This window comes from Lynx canadensis, chromosome B3, assembly GCF_007474595.2.
Source record: "Lynx canadensis isolate LIC74 chromosome B3, mLynCan4.pri.v2, whole genome shotgun sequence".
NCBI lineage: Eukaryota > Metazoa > Chordata > Mammalia > Carnivora > Felidae > Lynx > Lynx canadensis.
In genome coordinates, this window is record NC_044308.2 from 110,289,087 (window position 1) to 110,312,672 (window position 23,586).

At 42.9% G+C, this 23,586-nt stretch overlaps 1 protein-coding gene across 6 annotated transcripts in view; it reads left to right on the top strand.

Moving 5' to 3' along the window:
* The window catches only part of SYNE2 (spectrin repeat containing nuclear envelope protein 2), a 228,750-nt gene that overhangs the window by 125,207 nt on the left and 79,957 nt on the right, over positions 1-23,586 (top strand). For 4 of the 6 annotated variants that reach the window (XM_030319270.1, XM_030319269.1, XM_030319271.1 and 1 more), the window contains exons 55-69: positions 836-1,066; positions 4,803-4,985; positions 6,239-6,367; positions 6,878-6,999; positions 7,143-7,284; positions 8,727-8,858; positions 10,284-10,436; positions 10,598-10,807; positions 12,643-12,744; positions 13,624-13,743; positions 13,913-14,113; positions 16,461-16,634; positions 17,955-18,086; positions 21,583-21,779; positions 22,707-22,839. In XM_030319270.1, the coding sequence (XP_030175130.1) occupies positions 836-1,066; positions 4,803-4,985; positions 6,239-6,367; positions 6,878-6,999; positions 7,143-7,284; positions 8,727-8,858; positions 10,284-10,436; positions 10,598-10,807; positions 12,643-12,744; positions 13,624-13,743; positions 13,913-14,113; positions 16,461-16,634; positions 17,955-18,086; positions 21,583-21,779; positions 22,707-22,839 (2,361 nt within the window). Of the gene's footprint in view, positions 1-835; positions 1,067-3,973; positions 4,240-4,802; positions 4,986-6,238; positions 6,368-6,877; positions 7,000-7,142; positions 7,285-8,726; positions 8,859-10,283; positions 10,437-10,597; positions 10,808-12,642; positions 12,745-13,623; positions 13,744-13,912; positions 14,114-16,460; positions 16,635-17,954; positions 18,087-21,582; positions 21,780-22,706; positions 22,840-23,586 lie in introns of those variants that run through there. The other 2 variants (XM_032593370.1, XM_030319274.1) reach the window with 2 other exon arrangements.

The following is a 23,586-nucleotide window of genomic DNA, read 5'->3' on the forward strand; positions in this document are numbered from 1 at the left end:
CTTTTAATTCCAAATTGAAAATATCTAATATATTATTAATAGAATGCCTGGACTTGGTATCTGGGAGACATTTTTCTTTTGGACTGATAAGCAACCCAGGTATTTTCAGTGTAAACAGAACATGTCCTACATCATGCTGTCTTTTACTAGAAGCATCTAGTCCTTAATAATATTTGAGTATCTAGATGGTGAAAATTTGTTTCAGGTATTCTCTCTGAAGGATAGGAGAAAAATGTCCAGATTACCCCACCGAAGCTCTTTATTTGACTCAAGCTACTTTTAATAGGGAGAAATTTAGATGAGTAGTAGCATGTATGTTGGGGTGAGGGGAAGCGCTAAAATATTTCTAACCTACTCTAACGTAACCTTGTATCCCAGCCCATGTGTCAAGAGCCCTTTTTTTCTGTTAGATCAGAGCTCACAGCAATGTAAGCATTGCTTAATCATGTGTCACACAAATTCAAATGCTGGCCAATTCGCTGAAAAGTTTCAGACACGCACACCCACATGCACACCCTCTCCCCTCACACTCACCTGTCTCCTGGGGCCCACTTGCTGTTTAATGAACTGCGAGCCCATTTGCGTCCTCCGTGCCTGGGAACACTACCTGTGTACATGCAGATCAGCTCCTTGGAAACCTGGGGCACCGGGTCACGTGATTGTTGCCATGAGCGTGGAGGTGCATTTCTCTTTTCTCTTTCTTATTTCTTCTGCCCTTGTTTGTTTTCTTTTAACTGGGGAAATGCTGGAAGTTCACAGGTTCTTGCGAGTTCAGCCCTGAAAACTTTGGACTCCGTGGCTTTTCACTGCTGGATTATCCTTGGGTTTATCTTAGGGCGCCACACGTCCTCTCAAGGCCGCAGCTCTGGGCTTTTCTGTCGAGCACGGGGACGTGGAGGCCACGGTGGAGAAACCCGGGCTGAAGCCTGCAGACATCCTCCATGCTTGCAAGACCCAGGTGGCCGAGCTGGAGCTGTGGCTGCACCAAGCCAACGTGGCATTCGAGCCGGAAACATTAAACGCGGACATGCAGCAGTTGGTGGAACAGCAGCTGGTAGGGTGCCAGGTAAGGCCGATGGGCCGGAGCTGGTGGCCTGCCTCTTCACCAATCACCTGCCAAGAATGGGTGAATTTCCTTCAAAGCAGCAGTGTGTCCCTTCCTGTTACTCTGCCCCCTGTGTTTGTCTTGGCCTCAACTTTTTGTCCTCTGGGTAATTCTTTGAGGAGATTTACGTAATCAGGGCATTTGGAGAGACGGTCGTGGTAAGAGCTCTAGAATCTACGGTCCAAGTCCACCCCCCCCCCCCACGTTAACTGTGAACTTGAGGATGTTGGCTTTTCACCTCGTTTTTCTCATGGGGTAGGTTATCTCCTAGGACTTTGACAGGGTTAAAGGAGATAAGGTACAAGAACCAGTGTCTAGTGTATCAAGTATATAAAAAGTGCTCAATCAATGCTGTTATTTATTTTCATAATAAGTTCTTTGAATTTTCGTTCATCTGAAATGAAACCGAATATCGTTATTTGCAAGATTGCACGTACAGTGTAAAAGGGCTTTGCTGCCATTTTACTGTGAATGCTCCTACTCTTTCTTGGGGCTGGGGCGTGGGGAAGAGACAGGTATATAAACTTGCCTTGAGTCACTTTGAGTAGTGCTGCTGACTCAGCCCGAAGGTTGGGATCCCTGTATCCCTCCAGAGAGAAGCCAGAAGGATGACATCACGGCAGCATAATGGAGTGTCACGATGGCTGAGGTGTCTTCTCCGAGGGTACAGAGACCAGCTTTGGCCTGATGTCTGATTGGCTCACGTGTCTGCCATAGCAGACACCAGGAATGAGGACTTCCTCCCAGAGTACCCCATCACACTGGCCCGGCCACAGGGAGCTCCTCCCACTGGAGCCCGTTTGGGGTCGGAGGGAGCCCAACCTTGTTCGTCCTTTCTCCGCTCAGGCCCATAGTCTTACAATATCCAGCGCCTGCCTCATGTGGGGCACCCAGGTGGGCAGGCTGACCTCCTTCCCCAGGCAGCTAGCTCCCCACCTCTGACCCCAAAAGTCAGCTCTTGATGGGGTGGGTTCACTTAAATACTAGCACCACTGCTTGGCCTGGATGACGAGGCACGGGGGAGTCTGGAAAAGGTGCTACCGCACCGGGCAGCGTTGTGCTGAATTGAACCTGAGGTGTTGGAGACGTTGAGTCCCAGCCACTTGCAGCCATCTGGGATCGATATGCCAATTGGGTAGACCCTATGCGGATTCCTAGGTCACCCGAGAGAATCCCTTCCCGAGGCCACTTGTAGAGAGCTCAAGTATGTGGGGGCTGCTCAAGGGAAGGACACAACCACAAGGTGGCAGCAGCACACAGCAAGCTTTATTTGGGCAACATTTGGGCAGGATCTTAAGGGATGGGAAAGTCCCTCTCTTCAGGCGCCCTTTCAGAGGCTGTGGCTTGGAATGGCGGTGGGACCCCGACCTGGAAGGGGAGGAGGGCAAAGGGACACTCAGGGGAGCAAGGAATCCAGAGGGGCTCGTGTATCTAGGTGACGTCAGAGAGTTCCAGGGGGCAAGAGAGGCTCCGGTCTTCTAGAGCCCCAGAGTTTGTCTTAACCATGGCAGGCAGGTGGAGGGTCCCGCCTTGAGTTTGGTGCCAGTAGGATTGGAGCTAATGATTCTGGCCTGCTGTGAAAAAATAAGCAACATAGGGACCAATATGCAGGGGCCATCTTTGGCTCATTTATATAACACCATGGCATGCGCAACTTAATACTGAAACCTATAAGAAGCCTTATAGTAGTCTGTAAAAAACATTAAGTTCCCCGTGGGAGAAGGTCCAAGGAGAGGAACAAACAGATAAGTAGAGAACAAATTATATTTGGTAATTTAATATTTGAGAAGAAATGTTCAGCCTTGATTATTAAAAACATGTGAATCAAAACAGCTATTGTTTTGTTTCTGTTATACCGGCAAAAATTATGTCATCCTGGAAAACTCTGGATCCGCTAATGTCTGGTAATTCTGTCTGATTGGCTCAATGTTTTGGGGTCAGCTGTCAGCATATAAAGTGTCCCACCTGGTTTGACCACGGTTTGTGAGATCGAGCCCCGTGTTGGTCTCTGTGCTGACAGCCTGGAGCCTGCATGGGATATTCTCATTCTCTCTCTCTCTCTCTCTCTCTCTCTCTCCCTCCCTCCCTCCCCCTCTCCCTCTCCCTCTCCCTCTCCCTCTCCCTCTCCCTCTCCCTCTCCCTCTCCGCCCCTCCCCAGCTCATGCTAGCGTGTGCACGTGCTCGCTCGCCCTCCGTCTCTCAAACATTTTTAAAAAGCTAAATGGTGGGGCACCTGGGTGGCTCAGTTGGTTAAGCGTCCGACTCTTGATTTCAGCTCAGGTCATGATCTCATGGTTTGTGAATTCAAGCCCCGCATCGGGCTCTGCACCGACAGTTGGGAGCCTGTTGAGGATTCTGTCTCTCTCCCTCTCTCTCTGCTCCACTCGTTCTCTCGCTCTCGCTTTAAGAAAAAAAAAAAAAAGAGCTGAATGGAGGAAAAGAGCACAAAATTATAGTACATTCTCTTTGTAGCCGCTCTAAAATCTGTGATTACATATTGTTTATGCTTACAAGAGTCTGTACAGGATACAAGTAGTTTGCTTGGATAGAGGAGTTATCAGAATAGATTGTTTGAAAATCTGTTTTAAGGACAGTTTTTCCTAAGTTTCTCTCAAAGAGCTGAACAACTTCTCAGGCACACGCCAAGTTTTAGCCCCAGTGATCCCGGGGCTAGAATGTGAGTTTGCATGTTGCTGCCATATGGTATGCCGGTCAGTTGACGTGACCGCGTGGGCTCCGGAGCCACAGGAGACAGCAAACTTGATCTGTCGGGAGGAATACAGTGACATTGACTTACAGGGAAACTTACTTCATCTGGCTGATTTATTTTTAGATCTCTGTGTAAATTGGCCAGCGGTATCAATGACTAAGTGTTTTAGGTTCCAAATTATTTCTTCTGTGATCTTCTTCGGATGTTTTGGAAGTTTATTTGACTTGAAAAAGAGGAGGCAAAGATCAAGGGAAAGAACTTTCAAAGGCTTCTGTGCAAATTTTGTCTTTTTATTATTATTACTACTCAACACTCGGATTGCAACAGGAAAAGGTTAGGATAGTGGGGAGAAGATGACACTAGTCGAGCACTGGCCAGAGCGAATGGATTTTAACTCTTAACTCCTCCAAGGGACCCTTAGGAGGTAAGTTCTGTTATTACCCCCATTTTACAGACGACTGAAGGCACACTCGTACAAAGGAAGGTGCCCACGTTTACCCGGCTGCTAAGTGGCAGGGCTGGGATCTGACCTCACAGAGTCTAGTTCCGGTGTCTGTGTTTTTTTTGTTTTTACGTTTATTTGTTTACTTAAGTAATCTACACCCACCACGGGGCTCGAACTCACTACCCTTAAGATCAAGAGTCGCGAGCTCTTCCAACTGAGCCAGCCAGGCGCCCCAGGGTCTGTGTTCTTAACCACTATGCTGTGCTGGATACACTCAGCTGTATTTTCTAAAGTGATTATGGAGTCACTTAGATTATTGTGGGGGGTGACATCTGCAAGCTGGGTTTGCTCAGTGGCACCCCTATCCAAAAGCTCAGGAGTTACGTGGAAATCGTCCTTGTTGTTTGCCCAAGGTCCCTTCCAGTCTGTGTTTCCGAGACTTGTTGTGTACGGTAGGTAGACCGAGTGAATCTGACTCATCGTAGAGTATAATACTTGTTCAAGACCAAAACCTTGAATGATGAAACGATTTTGTTCCCAAGGCCATGCTAACAGAAATCGAGCACAAGGTTGCGTCTCTGCTAGAGAGCTGCAAAGATCGGGGGCCGGGAGACAGTGGGGCCACTCATCAGGAGGCTGAAGCTCTTTCCTTGAAACTAAAGACTGTGAAGTGCAATTTGGAAAAAGTCCAGATCATGCTTCAGGAGAAATACAATGAAGACCAGGTAAGACACGGCCACGTATAGATGTGAGTGGGTAGATGATCTGATAGAACCACCAGGAAGGAATTCTGGCAGAGGTGATAAGACAGCCACAGAAGAAATTCTACTACGTAAGAGGGAATGAAGCATCTTCAAACTGTAAGGGAAGGTTGTACTGACTTGTGTTACTGATTCCATTTTGCCCTGCAGTTTTCCTACCTAGGCTCTTGTTAGGGACGGCGTTGGTCTGCATTGGGTTGGTTTGACTGGATTGATGGTTCTCACTGGTAATGAGGTGTGGTGTAGGCCCTCTTCGCAAAAGAAAGATAAGGTTTAAAGGTAATGTGTCACCCCACTTGACTGGAAAATGAACGGCCAATAGTGAAGATTAAAATTTCTTTTTGAGAAGCTTAAAGTTAGACATCAGAAATAGAAAAACTGTATCCAGGATACGTTCTGTTATTTGCAAATACATATACTGATGGAAGTGTCATGCAGTTGAACTGTTCTCGTGACTTTTAAAAGCATTCTGTATAAATGCAAATGCGTGTCTTATGAGTAGAGCCTTACTATATAAAATTTGCATCTATACTTAGGAGATGGTGGTTCCTACTCAAAGGACCTACATTCACAGAAATAAGATTGGCTGCAGATACACAGACTCTGTGGGTCCCCTTTCATCCTCATATGTCCTCTCTTTTGAAAAAATGTTTTGGACCTATGGGAAATTTGCATTTATAAGCATTAGTACTATTTCTCTTTTCGGGGTGTGTGTGTTTTACTTTGTTCTTAAAACAGAGAAGCAATACATTTCCTAGTTTTTAGTAATTCATTGGATGAATTACACTGAGAAAATTAAATGACCACTTCAGGGGCGCCTGGGTGGCTCAGTCGGTCAAGCATCCGACTTTGGCTCGGGTCGTGATCTCACACCCCGTGAGTTCAAGCCCCGTGTCGGGCTCTGTGCTGACAGCTCAGAGCCTGGAGCCTGCTTCGGATTCTGTGTCTCCCTCTCTCTCCGCCCCTCCCCTGCTCGCACTCTGTCTCCCTCTCAAAAATAAACATTTAAAAAAATAAATAAAATGACCACTTCATCAAACGTAATGGTTTTTTGAAGTTGTTTTGAAACAACTACCTTAAATCATAGTATATACTTGTAATAAATAATGAAACCTAGTCACTTCATATAAAACTTTCCCATTATGCGGTCTCATTAGTAGGACTAAAATAAAGGGAGTCATTTTTTAAATAGTGTGCCATCATAAAATGTTTTGCAGCATTCTGCCACACTAAAGAAACCTTCAGAGCATCAAAATGATCTCCAACCAGATAACCTTTCTGAACTTGAACCTGTTGTAAGTGAAAGGCCACAATTCAGCAGACAAAAAGATTCCCAGCAGCAACAGGTAATTGCAGCCCTTAACAGATATAAGGATAAGAATAAAGGTTTCCGTATGGAGTTTCCCTTTGAACTAAGTACCAAACTGCTCCTGGAGGGTGTGTGAGTGGTAAGCATTTACTGCAACACCCACCTTGCTTTCACCTTCTGCAGGTGGGGACACTCTAACTTTGCTATTTTATTGATTTGCATCTTATTTCTCACTAAGTAAATACCTTCAGGGGTACTTACCTCTCTAACTGTAACACCTCTTTCCCTATTGTTTCTAAACGTGTTTTCCATATTTTAGGGGACTTTCCATGTGTGTAGCATATATTGTAATATTTACTTGATCTTTGTGTGAATACTTGAAGTAGGTTTTTGAGAAATAAAAGTTAAGGGGAACAAGCAAGCAAGAAAGGGAAATAGTAGATAATAATTTAGGAAATGGTTCAAAATGAGATGCTCTCAACAGAAGAAACCATTGGCTGTCATTGGAAAACTTTGACTGGACCATTTGAATCTCATTCAATGATAGGTCCTGGAGTTAAAACCAACGGAACAGAAAGATTTCATCAAATTCGTAGAATTTAATGCTAAGAAAATACGGCCCCAGTTTTGCCAACCTGATAAAGATACACCTCAGAAATCATCTGAGAGGTAAGACATTTTTAGAGTTGGACATTCAGCTATGGTTGGGGGAATTCAGAGCATTTCTTCTTAAATCACTTCTAAAACTCTTACCGAATGCAACCAAAATTATCTGTTGATTATTCTTTTCACCTTTTATTTCCCTTTAAAAGCATTAAGGCATCTAGCCCCGCAAAGGATGCTCCAGACTCAGTCTTGTCAACTCAGGGCCAAAGTGGGGATAAGTGGCAATATCTACGTCACGAACTGTCATCAAAGATCGGGCTACCGCTACCTCAGCTTGTGCAGCCTCAGGTCAGTGGATGTGACGCACACGGTGTAAATCATAAATAAACACATTTGTCTTTGAAAATGCAACAAGCATTCATTAAGTACCCGTATACATGTTCCGCGTTAGGCGGAAATAAAATCGTTGGTTTTCAGAAAGCGAAGATGCCAAGTGGGTTTTTCATCTGGCCGACCCTTTTTCACCCCCCTGGAAGTCTGCGTGAAGTGCCACTCCTTTGTGCTTTTGTGGCACTCTGAGCTTCCCTAATCACAGCTCTTACGATACTGAGTACCTGTTTATTTGTCTGTATTCCCCCATTAAGTGGTATAGGAAGAAAAGACCATGTCTGCCTGGTTCACATTTGAGTGCCTGGCACAGTATCTGAAACATTGTGAAGTCTCAGTTTCAATATGGTGAATGAATAAAGGAATGAATAATATGGTTTTTTTTTAAACACTTTTTTAATGTTTTAATTGTTAACTGTTTTAATTGTTTAATGTTTTAATGATACAATGCTATATTAGTGTCATTCATTCATCAAGATGATTTGGAATCTACAGTGTGCCAGGTACCTGTGTCCCACAAACACGCTGTCTTACTGCCGTCACAGTTCTTAATCATGCTGGGCCAGCTGCTGCTGGATTTCTCTCTGAGCAGGGAGCCCGTGAGCAGATTAACACTGTTGGTCACAGCTATCAAGCTTCTGCCTTCAACTTTGCACCCAACCTGCCTGGGCAAAGGTTACCGCCTGTTGCCCAGTTCTCCAGTCTGGTGGGAACTTTCCTGTTCTATTCTGCCGAAAACCTTTTCTGGCCTATTGATGTTGAATTAAACTCATTGGCTTTAGTCTTGGTTTCTCCTTGTCATACACACTGTAACACGTATATTGTTCTCTTTCCATCCGCAGAACATCATCAGTTCTTTTCCCCAGGCAGAATCTGACACCACCCAACTCTGTTTCTTTGTATTTATTAGTTTTCTAATTTGAAAAGGGAATTAACTCTGAATCTTTCTGTCTTCTAGAGACACAGCTAATTTTTAATGCTTATTTAGCTTTCCAGTAACAGATCAAGATGCAAGTCTGTACCTGGAGGGGACTATTCTAAGAGTTGGCTCTATACCAGGGGTCTACCAATAAATGGGAAGAGAAACCGCTAACCTCATAACGTGAATGGCATTGCTACCAAATTGAAACATTAGTGATTTTACTCTATTTTCAAGTTATGGTTTATCTTGCCTCATTTTGTTATCTCAATAGACCCTCAAGTGTCTAAGTGAAGCTTTTCATGACCTTTCAAAGCTGTCCACAATATTTAAAATTTAATTTTTTCTTACAAGTGACAAGGTAGACAAAAACATTTACCAAGAAAGTAACTTGGAAGATAGCACGTGAAAAAGCATTTTTGCTGTTTAACGTTAACAGCAGCAGGATCTCAAATTGTAATGAGGTTTCTCTTTTTTCATATAGGTTGCCACAAATATGAGTATTCTACCCAGTGTGAGTGTGTATAACTTTAGATACCCAACAACTGAAGAACTGAAAACATATACCACACAGCTTGAAGACCTGCGTCAAGAGGCAAATAATCTTCAGACCCAGGTAGCAGCTTCACATTACATATTTTCCTCACTGCGATATCAAAAAAGAAGGGAAATGTGACATTGTAAATTAGCCATCATTTTTTAAATTGAATAAATGGTAGAATCCATGGTGGAATGGGTCCTAGAATTGCAAGTAGAGTTTATCTCTTGCCGACTCTGATGACTGTGGTAGCACCTGCCGAGACCACCATGTACAAAGATCATTGAACCCAAGTCTAAGATCGGCAGGAACGAGGATCGTTGTTGATTAGTACTGTCTGCAGTGGTGCTCTGTGATTGGAAGGGTAAGGAAGGAGGGGAGTATTGACAAGATTTCCAACCTTGACTAAGCTGAATGCTGAAACAGTGTGCTGGGTAATGTTAAGTATCAACCAGAGAAGACCATAGGAAATAGAATCTAAATTGGGGTGATTACTAGCTTTCGCATGCTTCTAAATATCTTGTGCCTGGTCAAGAATTCAGGGTGTTCATTGGTAAAGAAAAAGAGGTGGCTCCAACAGCTTATGCTAAAATATAAGGAGACCTTGTGGCTCCCAAACTCACTGGGACACAATCGCACAACCCTAGGTGCCTCCCTTGAAGTTGTACATCTAAGGATGGCCTTAATTCTCACAATCAGCCCATATATAACACTTCTAATTTCCACCCCCACTCCACAGCCCATCCATATCTTTTTTTTATTGAGATGTAACTGACATATTAGCTTCAGGTGTCCACCATAATGATTCAATATTTGTATATTTTGTGAAATGATCACCACAATGAATCTAACATCCATCACCACATACGGTTATAAAAATGTTTTTCCTGAAATGAGAACTTTTAAGATCTACTCTCTTGACAACTCTCTTGACAATTTTCAAAAAATGTTTTTCCTGAAATGAGAACTTGTAAGATCTACTCTCTTGACAACTTTCAAATATGTAACACAGCATTTATTAACTGTAGTTACCATGCCGTGCCTACCATCTATCTTTAAGATACTGTACCTCTTCCCAATCATCCCTTTCAAATGTCTTCTTTTCCTTCTCCAGGCTGTACTTGATTCCATTAACCCACTTTCTCCTACCTTACAATGTGGGAGGCAGGGAGCCTTGGGAAGAGGGATAGTATGCTTTCCTTGGGACCACACTTCCACATGGATGGCCCCGCTAAGGAAGTCCTTCATCTTGTTATTTACCTTTTAATTCCATTTCAATGGTTACTCACTACCAAGCGTTGAGTTTCTTAAACTTGTTTTTCTCAGACTTAACATCTTAATTGTATTTGTTTATTCTTCTACCTGATTCACAAAGTGTTCAAAACAACCAATTATGAAAAAGTATAACGTAAATTGTAAACCATAACAAAACCAGGGAAAATGGAGGCTTAGGAAGGCAAGGAATCCTAATATTTATTTTTTTCTTTTTTCCTCTTGATTCAGGAAAACATGACAGAAGAAACATACATAAATTTGGATAAAAAATTATTTGAGCTATTTCTGACCCTCAGTCAGTGCCTTGCCAGTGTGGAGGAGATGCTGCAGACACCTGGGCTCTTCAGAGAGGATGTCTGTGCTCGGCAGGTGCACTACGAGGTAAGGAATTTCCAATAAGCCCATGTGTTGGCCGTTGCTGCAAACAGCCTGCTGTTTAAGCCAAAGCTGAAGCCTCTTAAAGTCACGCTGTTTAAGCCAGAGCTGAAGCCTCTTAAAGTCAGAGTCTATTCACTGTGTCTTTCCTTCTCACCTCTTCGCAGACACTGGCTCTTGAGTTGAAAAAACTTTACTTAGCTATGGGTGATAAGAAGGATGATCTTTTGAAAGCCATGACTTGGTCTGGGAAGAATGCCGACTTGTTCCATGAATGTTTTAATAACCTCCAAGTCTACCTGGAGCACACCCAGGCCACAGCTGCCTCTAGGAGCAAGTCCCTAAAAGCTGGCCTCGACTATAACCGCAGTTATCAGGTACAGGGCTAGGCACTCAGCCTACTTTGGCTAATTTCTATTCATTCCTATTCCTGGTGGCAGTCATGATTAGGAATTGCTAAGGAAAGTGGTGAGAGGTTCTTTCTGTGAAGGTCTTTAGATTAGTTCGGTGCCTGTGTTTGGAGACCATTTGAAAGCGAGGTCCTTCCCAAAGTTGCGGTATGAATTTGTTAGATCGGGCTAATGAACTGTTTCTTTCCTGTGTTACATTTAGTCATTAATGATTGTCCTAGGGGAGGATTTCTCAGTAACAGGGAGCCATTAAAGTTTTTTTTTTTAATTTTTTAAATGTTTTTATTTATTTTTGAGAAGAAAGAGAGCATGAGCAAGGGAGGGGTAGAGAGACAGAGGGAGACACAGAATCCGAAGCAGGCTCCAGGCTCTGAGCTGTCAGCACAGAGCCTGACGCGGGGATCAAAGTCACAAGCCGTGAGATCATGACATGAGCCGAAGTCGATCGCTTAACTGAGCCACCCAGGCGCCCCAACCATTAAAGTTTTTGAGCAAAAGAAGGACAGTCTGTGTATGTTTCAGGTAGATTCACCTGGCTGTTAACTACTGTGGATTAGAGGACAGACTTGAGGCAAGCAGACAGACAATTCTAGTAGTTTCCTAACTCGAGAAAAAGAAATGAAACACAACACCACTTATGAAGGAGTCTTGCCCGTAAAGTCAAACCTCAACCTGATCACGCAAAATAGACACAAGAGAAGAGCATTGCAGCACTGTGGGGGGGTGGGGGGTGGGGGTCAGCCAAATCCAGACCGTGGGAAGCTATATAGAGTAAAAGACCTGTGTTTTCACCATCCCACCCAAAACCCCAGGAATAAACAAGAGAGATGGTTGGGGAGCCTGCAGATCACAAGAGACTTAACACATGTATTAGTCCCTTGCAACCTGTTGGACCTCATTTAGATTCCAGTTCAAACAAACCAAAAGGAAAAATTATAGCTAATTAGAGAAATGTGAACCCTTTCCTATAGCTAATGATACTAGGGAATGGTTGTTGATTTGTAATATTAAAAAAAATTTTTTTTAACGTTTGTTTATTTTTGAGAGAGAGAGGGAGAGAGAGACAGAAAGCTTGCAGGGGAGGGGCAGAGAGAGAGGGAGACACAGAATCCGAAGCAGGCTCCAGGCTCTGAGCTGTCAGCACAGCCCGACGTGGGGCTCAAACTCCCAAGCTGTGAGATCATGACCTGAGCTGAAGTTGGACGCTTAACCGACAGCCACTCAGGCGCCCCAATTTTGTACTGTTTCTAAAGGGAGGAATCTTTATCTTTTAAAAACACATACCGAAACTTACCGTGGTGAAATATCTGTGATTTGTTTCAAAATATTCTGAGGGGAAGGAGATTAGGTATAGTTAAGAAGGCTCAGGGGGGGCGCCTGGGTGGCGCAGTCGGTTAAGCGTCCGACTTCAGCCAGGTCACGATCTCGCGGTCCGTGAGTTCGAGCCCCGCGTCCGGCTCTGGGCTGATGGCTCGGAGCCTGGAGCCTGTTTCCGATTCTGTGTCTCCCTCTCTCTCTGCCCCTCCCCCGCTCATGCTCTGTCTCTCTCTGTCCCAAAAATAAATAAACGTTGAAAAAAAAAAAATTAAAAAAAAAAAAAAAAAGAAGGCTCAGGGGAGGGCACAGAGCAGAGATGACCAGTCACAAGTCAATAATTGTTAAAGCTAGGCAATTCCTCTATTTTGGTATATGTTTGGAACTTCTGTTAGCATAAAAATTAAAGGACGGCTAAATTTTTTGTAAGGTATTAAAGGGGCCCGCATGAGATTCTTACTGTTTGTTGCATTTATCTTCCTATACAGAATGAAATAAAGCGATTGTATGACCAACTTACTAAGAATAAAACATCTTTACAACAGTCTTTGAATGAAATTAGTGGCCAGAGTATTGATGAACAGCTTCAGGTAATCAAGTCAAAACAATTACACTGATCTGACCTTGGACCAAAGAGTTTTGTGTAGAAGCTGTGTTTCTGAAGCACTTTCCTTTGGGAGCAGTGGCAAGGCTAGAGTAAACAAATAGAAACGAGAACTCTTTATGTGGACCTTTAAAAATATCTCATAAGTAGTACCTTATGAAGAGTAAATTAAACCGACACAACACCATGGTCACCTATCAACCAGGCAAAAATGGAAGTTTGTGCAGGGTCAGTGAGAGCATTAGGAAATGAGACTCCCATTCTCTCGGGAGGAGAATTTGTCCAGCTTCTCAGGATCGGTTGGCTATAAATCAGAATTTTACGTGTGAATGCGCTTCCACCCACAGTAGGCTCACTTCATTCCTTTATTCAGCAAGTATGAATTGAGGACCTTCTGTGGACAGATAGTGCTATAGGGGTTGCACTTATCCTAAGGAAGGAAGACAAGGGCATAGAGAAACGTGTATATAAATACTCAAGGATGGACCTAGCAGCACTGCTTGAACTAAAAATGCTTCGATAGCCCAAAAGGCATTAAGAGCAGACTCTTAGAAAAGCAGTGTGTGTCCATTTGCAAGGAGTCCGGTATTTGTACTGATTTGCAGAGCAGCTGGTAAGGAGGCAGCCTGCAGAACGGAGTGATGTGTGCGTTCATTAAGTTTAAGGATGTGCACATGTACTTCTGGTCCGTGCTTCAAACGTGTTGGGGACAAATTTTCCGGGAGAAGCTGGAGGTGAGGGAGGAGAAGTGGGACTTTCATTTTTCCCTTAATTTTTTCTGTACGGTTTCATTCTTTGACAATGAATATGCGCACTTCTCTGGCTTCTGAAAGGGTTTGCTTTTTTGCATTGTCTCTCACTGTAGAAAGCAGATGTGTATACAGTGGAGCTGCAGAACTCCGAGAGCCGAGTGGCAAAACTAAGAGACGAAGGGGAGAGGCTTCGTTTACCTTATGTGTTACTGCAAGAGGTTTACAAATTAGAGGTATGTGTGAGCAGAAAACATTCGGTCAGTGAATCGCTATGATTATAAGGGAGTGAGACTTTCTTGTTCTTCCAGAAAGAGAGTTCAGGTTTGTTCTCCAAAGAGAGTTTAGCTTTGTTCTCCATCTGGATTATTTTCGTGGTTGGATGAAAACGTTCTTTCTTTTCAGGATGTGCTTGACAGTATGTGGGGAATCTTGAGAGCTCGGTACACAGAACTCAGCAGCCCTTTCATCACTGAGAGCCAGCAAGATGCCTTATTGCAAGGCATGGTGGAACTAATGGCTATTGGAAAGGAAAAGCTTGCTCATGACCACTTAAAACAACCCAAAAGTAAAGATGCCTTACAGGCTCAAATACAGAATCACAAGGTAAGACGCGTGGGTCAGATTTCCTTTTCATAGACTTTAAGTCTTTCTGACTTAACCATAGAGCATCCATTTTCTTCCTTGGTGAAATATACATTGTTCATTCATTCATTCATTGGTGAAATATACATTGTTCATTCATTCATTCATTCACTCTTTGTTTGAACCAACATCAATTAGACGACTTACTGGATATCAGGAACTCCGCTGACCTCTAAGGATGTGATTGTGAGGGAAAACAGATATAGTTCCTTACGTTCACGGAGCTTTTGATTGAAAGAGAGACATTTATGAGCAAGTCATTCCAAACAAATTTAAAATTAAAATTGAGACACATGCTTTCAGAGCATTTAAGAGGGGAAATTGAATTCAGGAGATTAGGGAAGGCTTTCCTGAGAACTGAGGCCAAAAAAATATCTATACCTCAATATGTAAATGTGTATCTAGTGTAATGCTACAATAAATCTTTTAGTTGTCCATTCATTTTATTACACAACAGCCTCATGATCACCACCTAAAGACGTGTAGTAATTTAAGTACTGATGCAAAAAAAAAAAAATGGGAAAGACCATTTCTGCCTCCAACAAGCTGAACTCTAGGCGTGTGATAAGGAGACCTTGTTCTAAGAAATCCAAAGGTAAATATTCTATAAAGAATGGAGGGGGAAAGGAAAAAATAATATTATGGATATCTACAGTGTGTCAGGATTTGTCCTGGATGCTTTTATAAACCTTCTACATACCCTTTTCAAGGGAGTAGGAGAAAGGATTCGCATAAGAAGTTCCTCCAGACAATTAGAAGGGGCAGCTGACTATGCAAATGGAGGAGAACCATGTGAAGCTAAAGACTTCCTGTGTAAAGGTTCTTAAAGTGTTGTTCTGGGAGCTTTTACATACCAGGATCCCAACAGACCCTGTCAACAAATTCCTTGTACTTGGCCATGTTATTGAGTAGAAAATCAAGCCAGAGTGTAGGAACCTCTGGCTGTTCCATGTGTGGGCTTCTTGGGCTCACTCATCTATCCATCCAATTTAGTGTCTTGAAATTAATCGGCCATGTCAGTATCGACCTTTTTGTAAAGCTTCTTAAAACTTAGAGTAACTGGGGGTGCCTGGGTGGCCAGTCGGTTTTAAGTGTCCGGCTTCGGCTCAGGTCGTGATCTCATGGTTATGAGTTCGAGCCCCATGTCAGGCTCTCTGCTGACAGCCCAGAGCCTGGAGCCAGCTTCGGGTTCTGTATCTCCCTCTCTCTCTGCTCCTCCCTTGCTTACACGTGGTCTCTCTCTCAAAAATAAATAAAGATTTAAAAAAAAAATTAGAAACTCAGAGTAACTGATTTAGGAAGATCTCACTGGAAATTGAAATTGGCTAACACTGTTTGCCCTTTAACATGGACTGTTTTATGGAAAATGTTACTTAGCAGGATTTTTCTTTATGACTTGTTAAAATGCCATTAGTGTTAAAGACTAATGGGTACACAGTCAATTTTCTTTTTCTTTCCTCTTACGTGTGACTCTGCATGCCTGTCTTGGGATTTTTTTTTTTTAATTTTTTTTTCAACGTTTATTTATATTTGGGACAGAGAGAGACAGAGCATGAACGGGGGAGGGGCAGAGAGAGAGGGAGACACAGAATCCGAAACAGGCTCCAGGCTCTGAGCCATCATCCCAGAGCCTGACGCGGGGCTCGAACTCACGGACCGCGAGATCGTGACCTGGCTGAAGTCGGACGCTTAACCGACTGCGCCACCCAGGCGCCCCTTGTCTTGGGACTTAAAAGCAAATACACCTGGGGCGCCTGGGTGGCTCAGTCAGTTAAGCATCTGACCTCAGCTCAGGACATGATCTCACTGTTGGTGGGTTTGAGCCCCGCGTTGGGCTCTGTGCTGACAGCTCAGAGCCTGGAGCCTGCTTCAGATTCTGTATTTCCCTCTCTCTTTGCCCCTCCCCCACTCACACTCTGTCTCTCTCTGTCTCTTGAAAATAAATAAATGTTAGAAAAAAAATTTAGGGGTGCCTGGGTGGCTCAGTGGGCTAAGTGTCCGATTTCGGCTCAGGTCATGATCTCACAGTTTGTGGGTTCGAGCCCCACGTCGGGCTCTGTGCTGACAGCTCAGAGCCTGGAGCCTGCTTCAGATTCTGTGTCTCCCTCTCTCTCTGCCCCTCCCCGGCTCACACTCTGTCTGTCTCTCTCTCAAAAATAAACAAACATTTAAAAAAAACGTTTTTTAATTAAAAAAAAATAAATAAATAAATAAAAGTAAATACACCTGTATAAAAAGTTGAAGTAACTCAGTTTTTAAGTTTCACGATGTAGAAATAAATAAATAACAAGTCTTGTCCATTTTACAGCTTTTTTTCCAGAAGCTTGTTGCTGACATGCTGTTGATCCAAACATACTCCAACAGAATGCCTCCTTCTTTACTGCAAAAGAAAGACACATTTTGGGCAGAACAAATACAAGAAATTAAATTACTGGAAGAAAAGTCACACCAACGTGGAATAAAGCTGCAAAGTTTATTGCAGGTACTTGAGATATGTAAACGTTGTGCTTAATTAACCCTGGAATTCTGGACCTTGGACCACCACCTGCTGGTGTCCAGAGGTGTCGAGTTACCATTAAGCAGTAGTTAAATGGGAACTAACACTGAGGAGATGGAAGCCTGTTCTAGCCCTGACTGCTGCTCCCGGAATGAAATAGTTGCTGAGATTCCGCACGCGGGAACGAGGGGATGGCATGTCTTTCCACCTTCTAGGTTTGTGTGCAGATAAACAAAATTGGAAGCACACTTTGAGATCCAGAAAGAGGTCATTTGGATGAAACGGTGGTTCAGAAACTGTGCTCCCCAAAGAGGGCAGGTCCGGATGTTCTGCTGCTGGAGTGGACTCCTGGTAGTCTTAAATCCAAGAAGAAAATTAAGTTTGCATCAAGTTCTTTCTCCGTTTGAAAGTTCTCACCTTTAACTTCTTACACACCGTGGATGTTTTAGCACTTAAAGGAAGTAACCCAAAAGCAAGGAAATCTTCAACTTTGTAATGTGGTCGTGTTATGTTAGGCTAATGAAATCAATTTTCTGGTTAGCTTGTCAAATTGATATTTCTAGTAATATTTCATGGTATTTAAAAAAAGAGACCCCCCTGAGCCCAAAGAGTGCCCCTCACAGCCACGTGACCCACTACTTCGGTAGATAAGAGAATCAATAAGGTGGTTCTTTTTCCAGCAGGTAATATTTAGTGTCCGTAAGTCAGCTCTGTTAGCGTGCTGAGGTCCTTGTGGTGGGCTTCTATAGACATAGAACTGGGACAAGGTAAGACTCAGCCTAAGGAAATAGTACTCTCCTAATGAAGTGTAAGCCCACATTCCTCCAACAGTGGAATTCTGCTTCTAGCAGCATCACAGGGTAATGTTCAGTGGGCTAGGGGTTGGAGCAGAGAGGGTAGAAGCAACCTGCTCGGAGCCTCTGCTGAGAGAAGCTTTAAAAGTTAGCCCCTTCCTTTCCAAGTGTGAGAACGGCTCTCTTCCGACTCTGAGGTCTCCACAGAGGTGCAGGCTGAGAGGTGTAACCCTCTCACTTAATCTTGGTCCTTACTCAGTTTGATGAGACAAGCATAAAACACGAATGCCAACTGGATTTTTCAAAACCCTCTCCACAAAGGCAACGGAATTGTTTTCCATCGGACCCTGAGTTCTTACGAGAGTAGGTTATATCTCTCAGAAACCCCTGGAATCTGTGCTTGAAGTTCATATGGTCTCAGTTCGTTTTTATTTCGTATGATCGATTTTGTCATTGGCTGGAACGAATCTAGAAAAGGGCTCCCACTGATATTATGTTCTTGATTCTCTAGAAATGGGAAGAATTTGATGAAAACTATGCATCTCTTGAAAAGGATCTGGAAATTCTTGTATCTACGTTGCCCTCTGTGAGTCTGGTGGAAGAGACAGAGGAAAGATTAGTGGAAAGGATTTCATTTTACCAGGTATTTTGCGCCATTGAATCCGTCAGAGGCAGCGTCCGTAGCACTTTGCGTTTTCTTTTGTTTTGACTAAATTGCTCGACTTTGAATTTGAAGTGTTGTTCCTCACACCATGCACTATTAGACTGATATTCAGGGAACCCGTGGATTTGATTTTGAGTCTTTCATTATACTTGAGGCTTGGGGTCGAGGTGCTGGGTACGAGTCCTGGCTCTCACCTGTCAAGCATGTCAACTTTTTGTCTCTAAGTCTCAGTTTCTTTGTATACTGTAGGGAATCACGCTAGTTCTCCTACCCGTCTCGGGAAGTGGATGTCAATGGGTATGGAAATGAGCCAAAGTACAGAAAGAACGTTGTAAACCATGGGCCACTAAACCTATATGTGGTTTTCTTACTTCGGTGAAGCCCTGTTTGGACATAGCCTCTGAGACAGGCGATAATCTGTCACCTGCCACCAGCATTATAAAAAGACTTCAAACAAAATGTTTTGTGTGTAACATTTAGTGTTATCATCCAAGTCTCTGTGTCCCAAACTTCGATGCCGTAGAAAAGATAGAACCCTAGAATAGTTTTCAAGTGGCCTTGAGATCATGACCAACGAGAAAACGAGTTTTAAGTCTTCTCGACAGAAACTTGAAATATTTAGTTTTAACTTTCAAATGTGTTGTCAGCCTCTGAGTTGTGATGCTGGGCGTGGTTATCAAATGCCAACTTCGAAACTCCAAGAGTAGGTTTGTTGCCTGAATAGACCGGATGGAAAATGAAATCCTTGGCAGGACCCTGGCATTCCTCAGTAGCATTTAAGCTCCTATAAGGAACATTTTGCAAAGACACGGACACTGTAGTCCTGCTATCTAGATGCCTACAAAGGTACAATTGATCTCTTTGCCATCTTGTCCGATTGAGCTTAACTCTAAGATAAATCTGAATCTTCTGGGGGTGGGAAGCTGCTGCTTAATTCTTTGTTAGCCTGGGGATGCAGAAGTACATCCAAAGAGCTAAGAGAAGGCAGTTGAAAACGTCATTTTAAACCTCATTATGTTAAGGAACTGTTTGTATTAGCCCACCTCTCTCAGGTGGACAAGGGATCATGTCCCTTAAAGTGCAACCTGGGGCGCCTGGGTGGCGCAGTCGGTTAAGCGTCCGACTTCAGCCAGGTCACGATCTCGCGGTCTGTGAGTTCGAGCCCCGCGTCGGGCTCTGGGCTGATGGCTCAGAGCCTGGAGCCTGTTTCGGATTCTGTGTCTCCCTCTCTCTCTGCCCCTCCCCCGTTCATGCTCTGTCTCTCTCTGTCCCAAGAAAAATAAATAAACGTTGAAAAAAAAAAAATGTAAAAAAAAAAAAAAAAGTGCAACCTGTGAATCTGTTAAATTTGAGATTTTTAAAAACTGAAATAATTGTTCTAAAACTCTTAAATAAATTCGTCAAACTAAAAGAGAGATATATGGGGCACCTGGGTGGCTCAGTCGGTCAAGCATCTGACTCTTGATTTCAGCCCAGGTCATGATCCCAGGGTCGTGGGATCAAGCCCCTTGGGATTCTCTGTCTCCCTCTGCCGCTCTTCCTGGCTCTCTCTCTCTCTCTCTCACACACCCATACACACACACACACACACACACACACACACACACACACACACACACACGGTTTCTCTCTCTCTCTCAAAAAAAAAAAAAAAAGATACCTTGTAAAGCCCATCTCACTTACGGACTTCTTCAGGTCGTTCTCAGTGTTCTGCGTCATGGAGAGATTTGCATGTATTTTGATCGGTGGACATCTGTGGGCCACGGAACATAGCATTTGTGTGGCCTCTGCAGTTGAGCAAACCTCATTTAAATGCTGGCTCGGCACCTCATGTGCTGAGTGACCATTGCAGTCTGACTCCTGTGTATAAAACGGGGTAATTAAAACTTACCAGGGAGGGGCGCCTGGGTGGCTCAGTTGGTTGGGCGTCCGACTTCAGCTCAGGTCATGATCTCGCAGTCCGTGAGTTCGAGCCCCGCGTCGGGCTCTGTGCTGACAGCTCAGAGCCTGGAGCCTGCTTTGTATTCTGTGTCTCCCTCTCTCCCTGCCCGCCCGCCCCCCCCCCCCACCTGCTGCTCATGCTCTGTCTCTCTCTGTCTCAAAAATAAATAAAAAACATTAAAAAAAAATTCTCAGGGATAATCTAAAGATGAAGTGTCTTGGTCTTGCACTGAAGGCTTGGGAAATTAGAGCTTTTTTTTTTAATGTTTACTTATCTTTGAAAGAGAGAGCATCAGTGGGGGAGGGGCAAAGAGAGAGGGAGACGCAGCATCCGAAGCAGGCTCCAGGCTCTGAGCTGTCAGCACCGAGCCTGACGCGGGGCTCCAACCCACCAACTGTGAGATCATGACCTGAGCAGAAATCAAGAGTCAGATGCTTAACCGACTGAGCCACCCAGGTGCCCCTAGAACTGTTTTTTGGTTTTTTTTAAACAGATGTTGGACATTTTCCCATGCCGACTCAGATGAGAAGAGGGGATTACAAATGAGAGCAGTGGAAAGGGCACTGGAAGTAGAATTCTTTAGTGATTTTTAAAAGGCTTAAGTTAGTTGGGAAAATTATATTTTGATTATAATTTATTTTTGAAGATTAAATTTCAGTAGCTGTCAGGATAAGTGTCAGTAGCTGAACCCAGTGGTGGAAGGTAATTGCCTTTAGACAGAGTTCTCTTCAAGGGGTCGTTGTATTGCTGTTCTAACGATTTTCTCTTCATGAAGTTGGATTAGTGATGTACTAATTTGTTCTTCTAAAGTCCTCTTCCTTTCTCCCTGTTGAATCCTTAGACTTAGAAGACTCTAGAAATGAGTTTTTTTCTACTATTTGGGTCTAAGGGATGATAAATGTTTTCTCATCCCCTTCAAACCTATTTGCAATGTAAAGTTCTAACAGGGGCCAGACGAGAACAGAAATATGGACGCTGACTGGCTCTGTGTTCGGAAGGTGGTGGGGACTGTCGTGGCAGAATGTCAAAGAGACCAAGCCCTTCTAAAGGAAGCCTGGCTGCCCAATTCCAGGCCATCTGTGCCACATCAAGGTGTAGACCCAGGGTGCTAGATTTCTGGTTTTCTCCGAGTCACAGGAAATCCTGATTTCTATGTAAAATATCCTGGTTTTCAAAATAATCTTTAGGTCACACAAAACCTGTCCACAAGTTGAACGTGCCCCATAGACTGCCAGCTTGTTTTTCACTTGTAGGCGGAGAATTCTCAAGTCTAAAGCCGTGACATTTTGTTTTCTGTTGGTATGTGTAAGTCTATAGAACTGAAGAAATGTGCCGTAGAAATGCATTAGTTGGACAGTCTCATCATGAGAGGTGATCAATAAAACGTGAATCACGTTTCTTCAGCCAGACTGCAAGAGTCTTGAGGGTTAGGACTGTGTTCTTGTTTCTTCAGTAGCCTCTGCTGAAGTATTTGTCAATAGATGGACTGGCTTCATTTTTAAATAATTCATTCTGTGACTTGACTTTTTGTAGCAAATAAAAAGAAACATTGATGAAAAGCACGCCCGGCTTTACCAGACTCTGAATGAAGGCAGAGAGCTGGTGGCCTCCGTGAGCTGTCCTGAACTAGAGGGCCAGATTGCGAAACTAGAAGAGCAGTGGTTGGCCCTAAACAAAAAAATCGACCATGAACTGCACAGACTACAAACGCTTCTCAAGCATCTGCTCAGGTATGTTTTCTTAGGGATGGGTTGAGGTCAGATTTTCAGGTGGACAAAAACCTCAGAGGATCCTGCAGTCGACCAGATTTTACCTGCAGTGTCTCTACTGTAAGGTTTGTCTTCAACAATTTAAGCACTTGGGTCCCTCTTCTGGGCCAGATGCGATCTAGGATCTCTGAGATTGGTTTGCTAGACTCAAGATGACATGTAATCAGTTCAGTGAAAAGTAAGAATTATGTTATGAAATTGTACATGTGACCTTTATACCACGGTGTTGCTCTTTCCTACTCTCTAAAAAGGTTTTAAATTAAAAAATAATAATCTTAGCTCACAGAATAGTTTGAAAAAGCCTTCAGAGTTCTTCAGAGAATTTTGTTTGTTTAGTGGATCTAATCTTGAACTCCTTGAGGAAGGTAGAGAGCATAGAACGTTTGAATCTCCTCCTCTGTGCCTCTTAGGGACCTGTCTTAGAGAAGTTTAAGAGTTACAAGAGGGGTAGCATTCTGCTCAATATTTTCCTTCGTTTCCTGTAAATATGTTGGAATCTAGCCAATAAGTTTACTGTTATGCAACTTATACAAATGCTGGTTATATTTTTACTATAAACAAATCTGTCAACATTTAATGAACAGAAATAATCGCTGTCCTTACCCATGGGTTTATTTTTGTGTAGCTGTAATAAGAAAATGTTTTAGACTTTAAAATGCTCATTTGTTCTAGAATAGTCATAACAGAGTCCTACAAAATGCCAGGAGTGTCAGATTTGGGGCATGGGATAAAACAGGGTATAATTCTTAAAACATCATGATTTTTTGAATAATAGAGCTGATCAACACAGGAAAACATAAAGTAAAATGAGAAAAAAATTGCCAACGATGCATATCACCCATAGAGTAAGTTTCTAATTTTCTTTCTCTCTCACTTCATTCCTGTTAGTTATAACAGAGATTCAGATCAGTTAACCAAGTGGTTGGAATCTTCTCAGCAAACTCTGAATTACTGGAAGGAACAATCCCTCAATGTGTCTCAGGACTTGGATACAATCAGAAGCAACATAAACAGTTTTTTTGTAAGTTATGATAAAATATGCTCAGATAATTATTGCCAGAAATAAATATCAGGGGGAAATGACCAGGGTCAATGCGATAGTCTCCATAATCATTTGTGGATAAGGGATAAAATTTAGGGTAATATCATTCTTCAAACTTAGAGCTATTTGTTTATAGCGGTCATTTATATATTTACGACAGGGACACCTGGCTGGCTTAGTCAGTTAAACATCCAGCTCTTGATTTCAGCTCAGGTGGTGATCTCATGATTTGTGAGTTCAAGCCCTGCATCAGGCTCTGTGCTGACAGTGGAACCTGCTTGGGATTCTCTCTCTCTACTCTCTCTTTGCCTCTCCCCTGTGTGCATGCTCTCTCTCTCTCCCTCTCAAAGTAAATATTTAAAAATAAAATAAAACAATGATAAAGTAGATTTTTATTTGAACCTATAAAATATATATAAAAGTAAAACTTTCTCTGACATGAAGCATGCTTTTTAAATGCAGGAAATAACTCCCCTGCTTTTCCCCCAAAACTTAACAGACTTATTAATTCATAAATGTTAAAGTTAATAGATACATGGTTTTAAATTGTCATATACAGAACTGACATTTCTACTAAAATGTTCTATTGTTTTGAGCTTTTTTTTTTTTTTTGAAGAAAGGAAACTATTACTTTTGTAATATAATTTTATAAAACTTTCTAATGTAAATTCCTTTCCCGTATTCTTTTCTTGTCTGTTTTTCTTATAGCAATGATCACCCACTTTG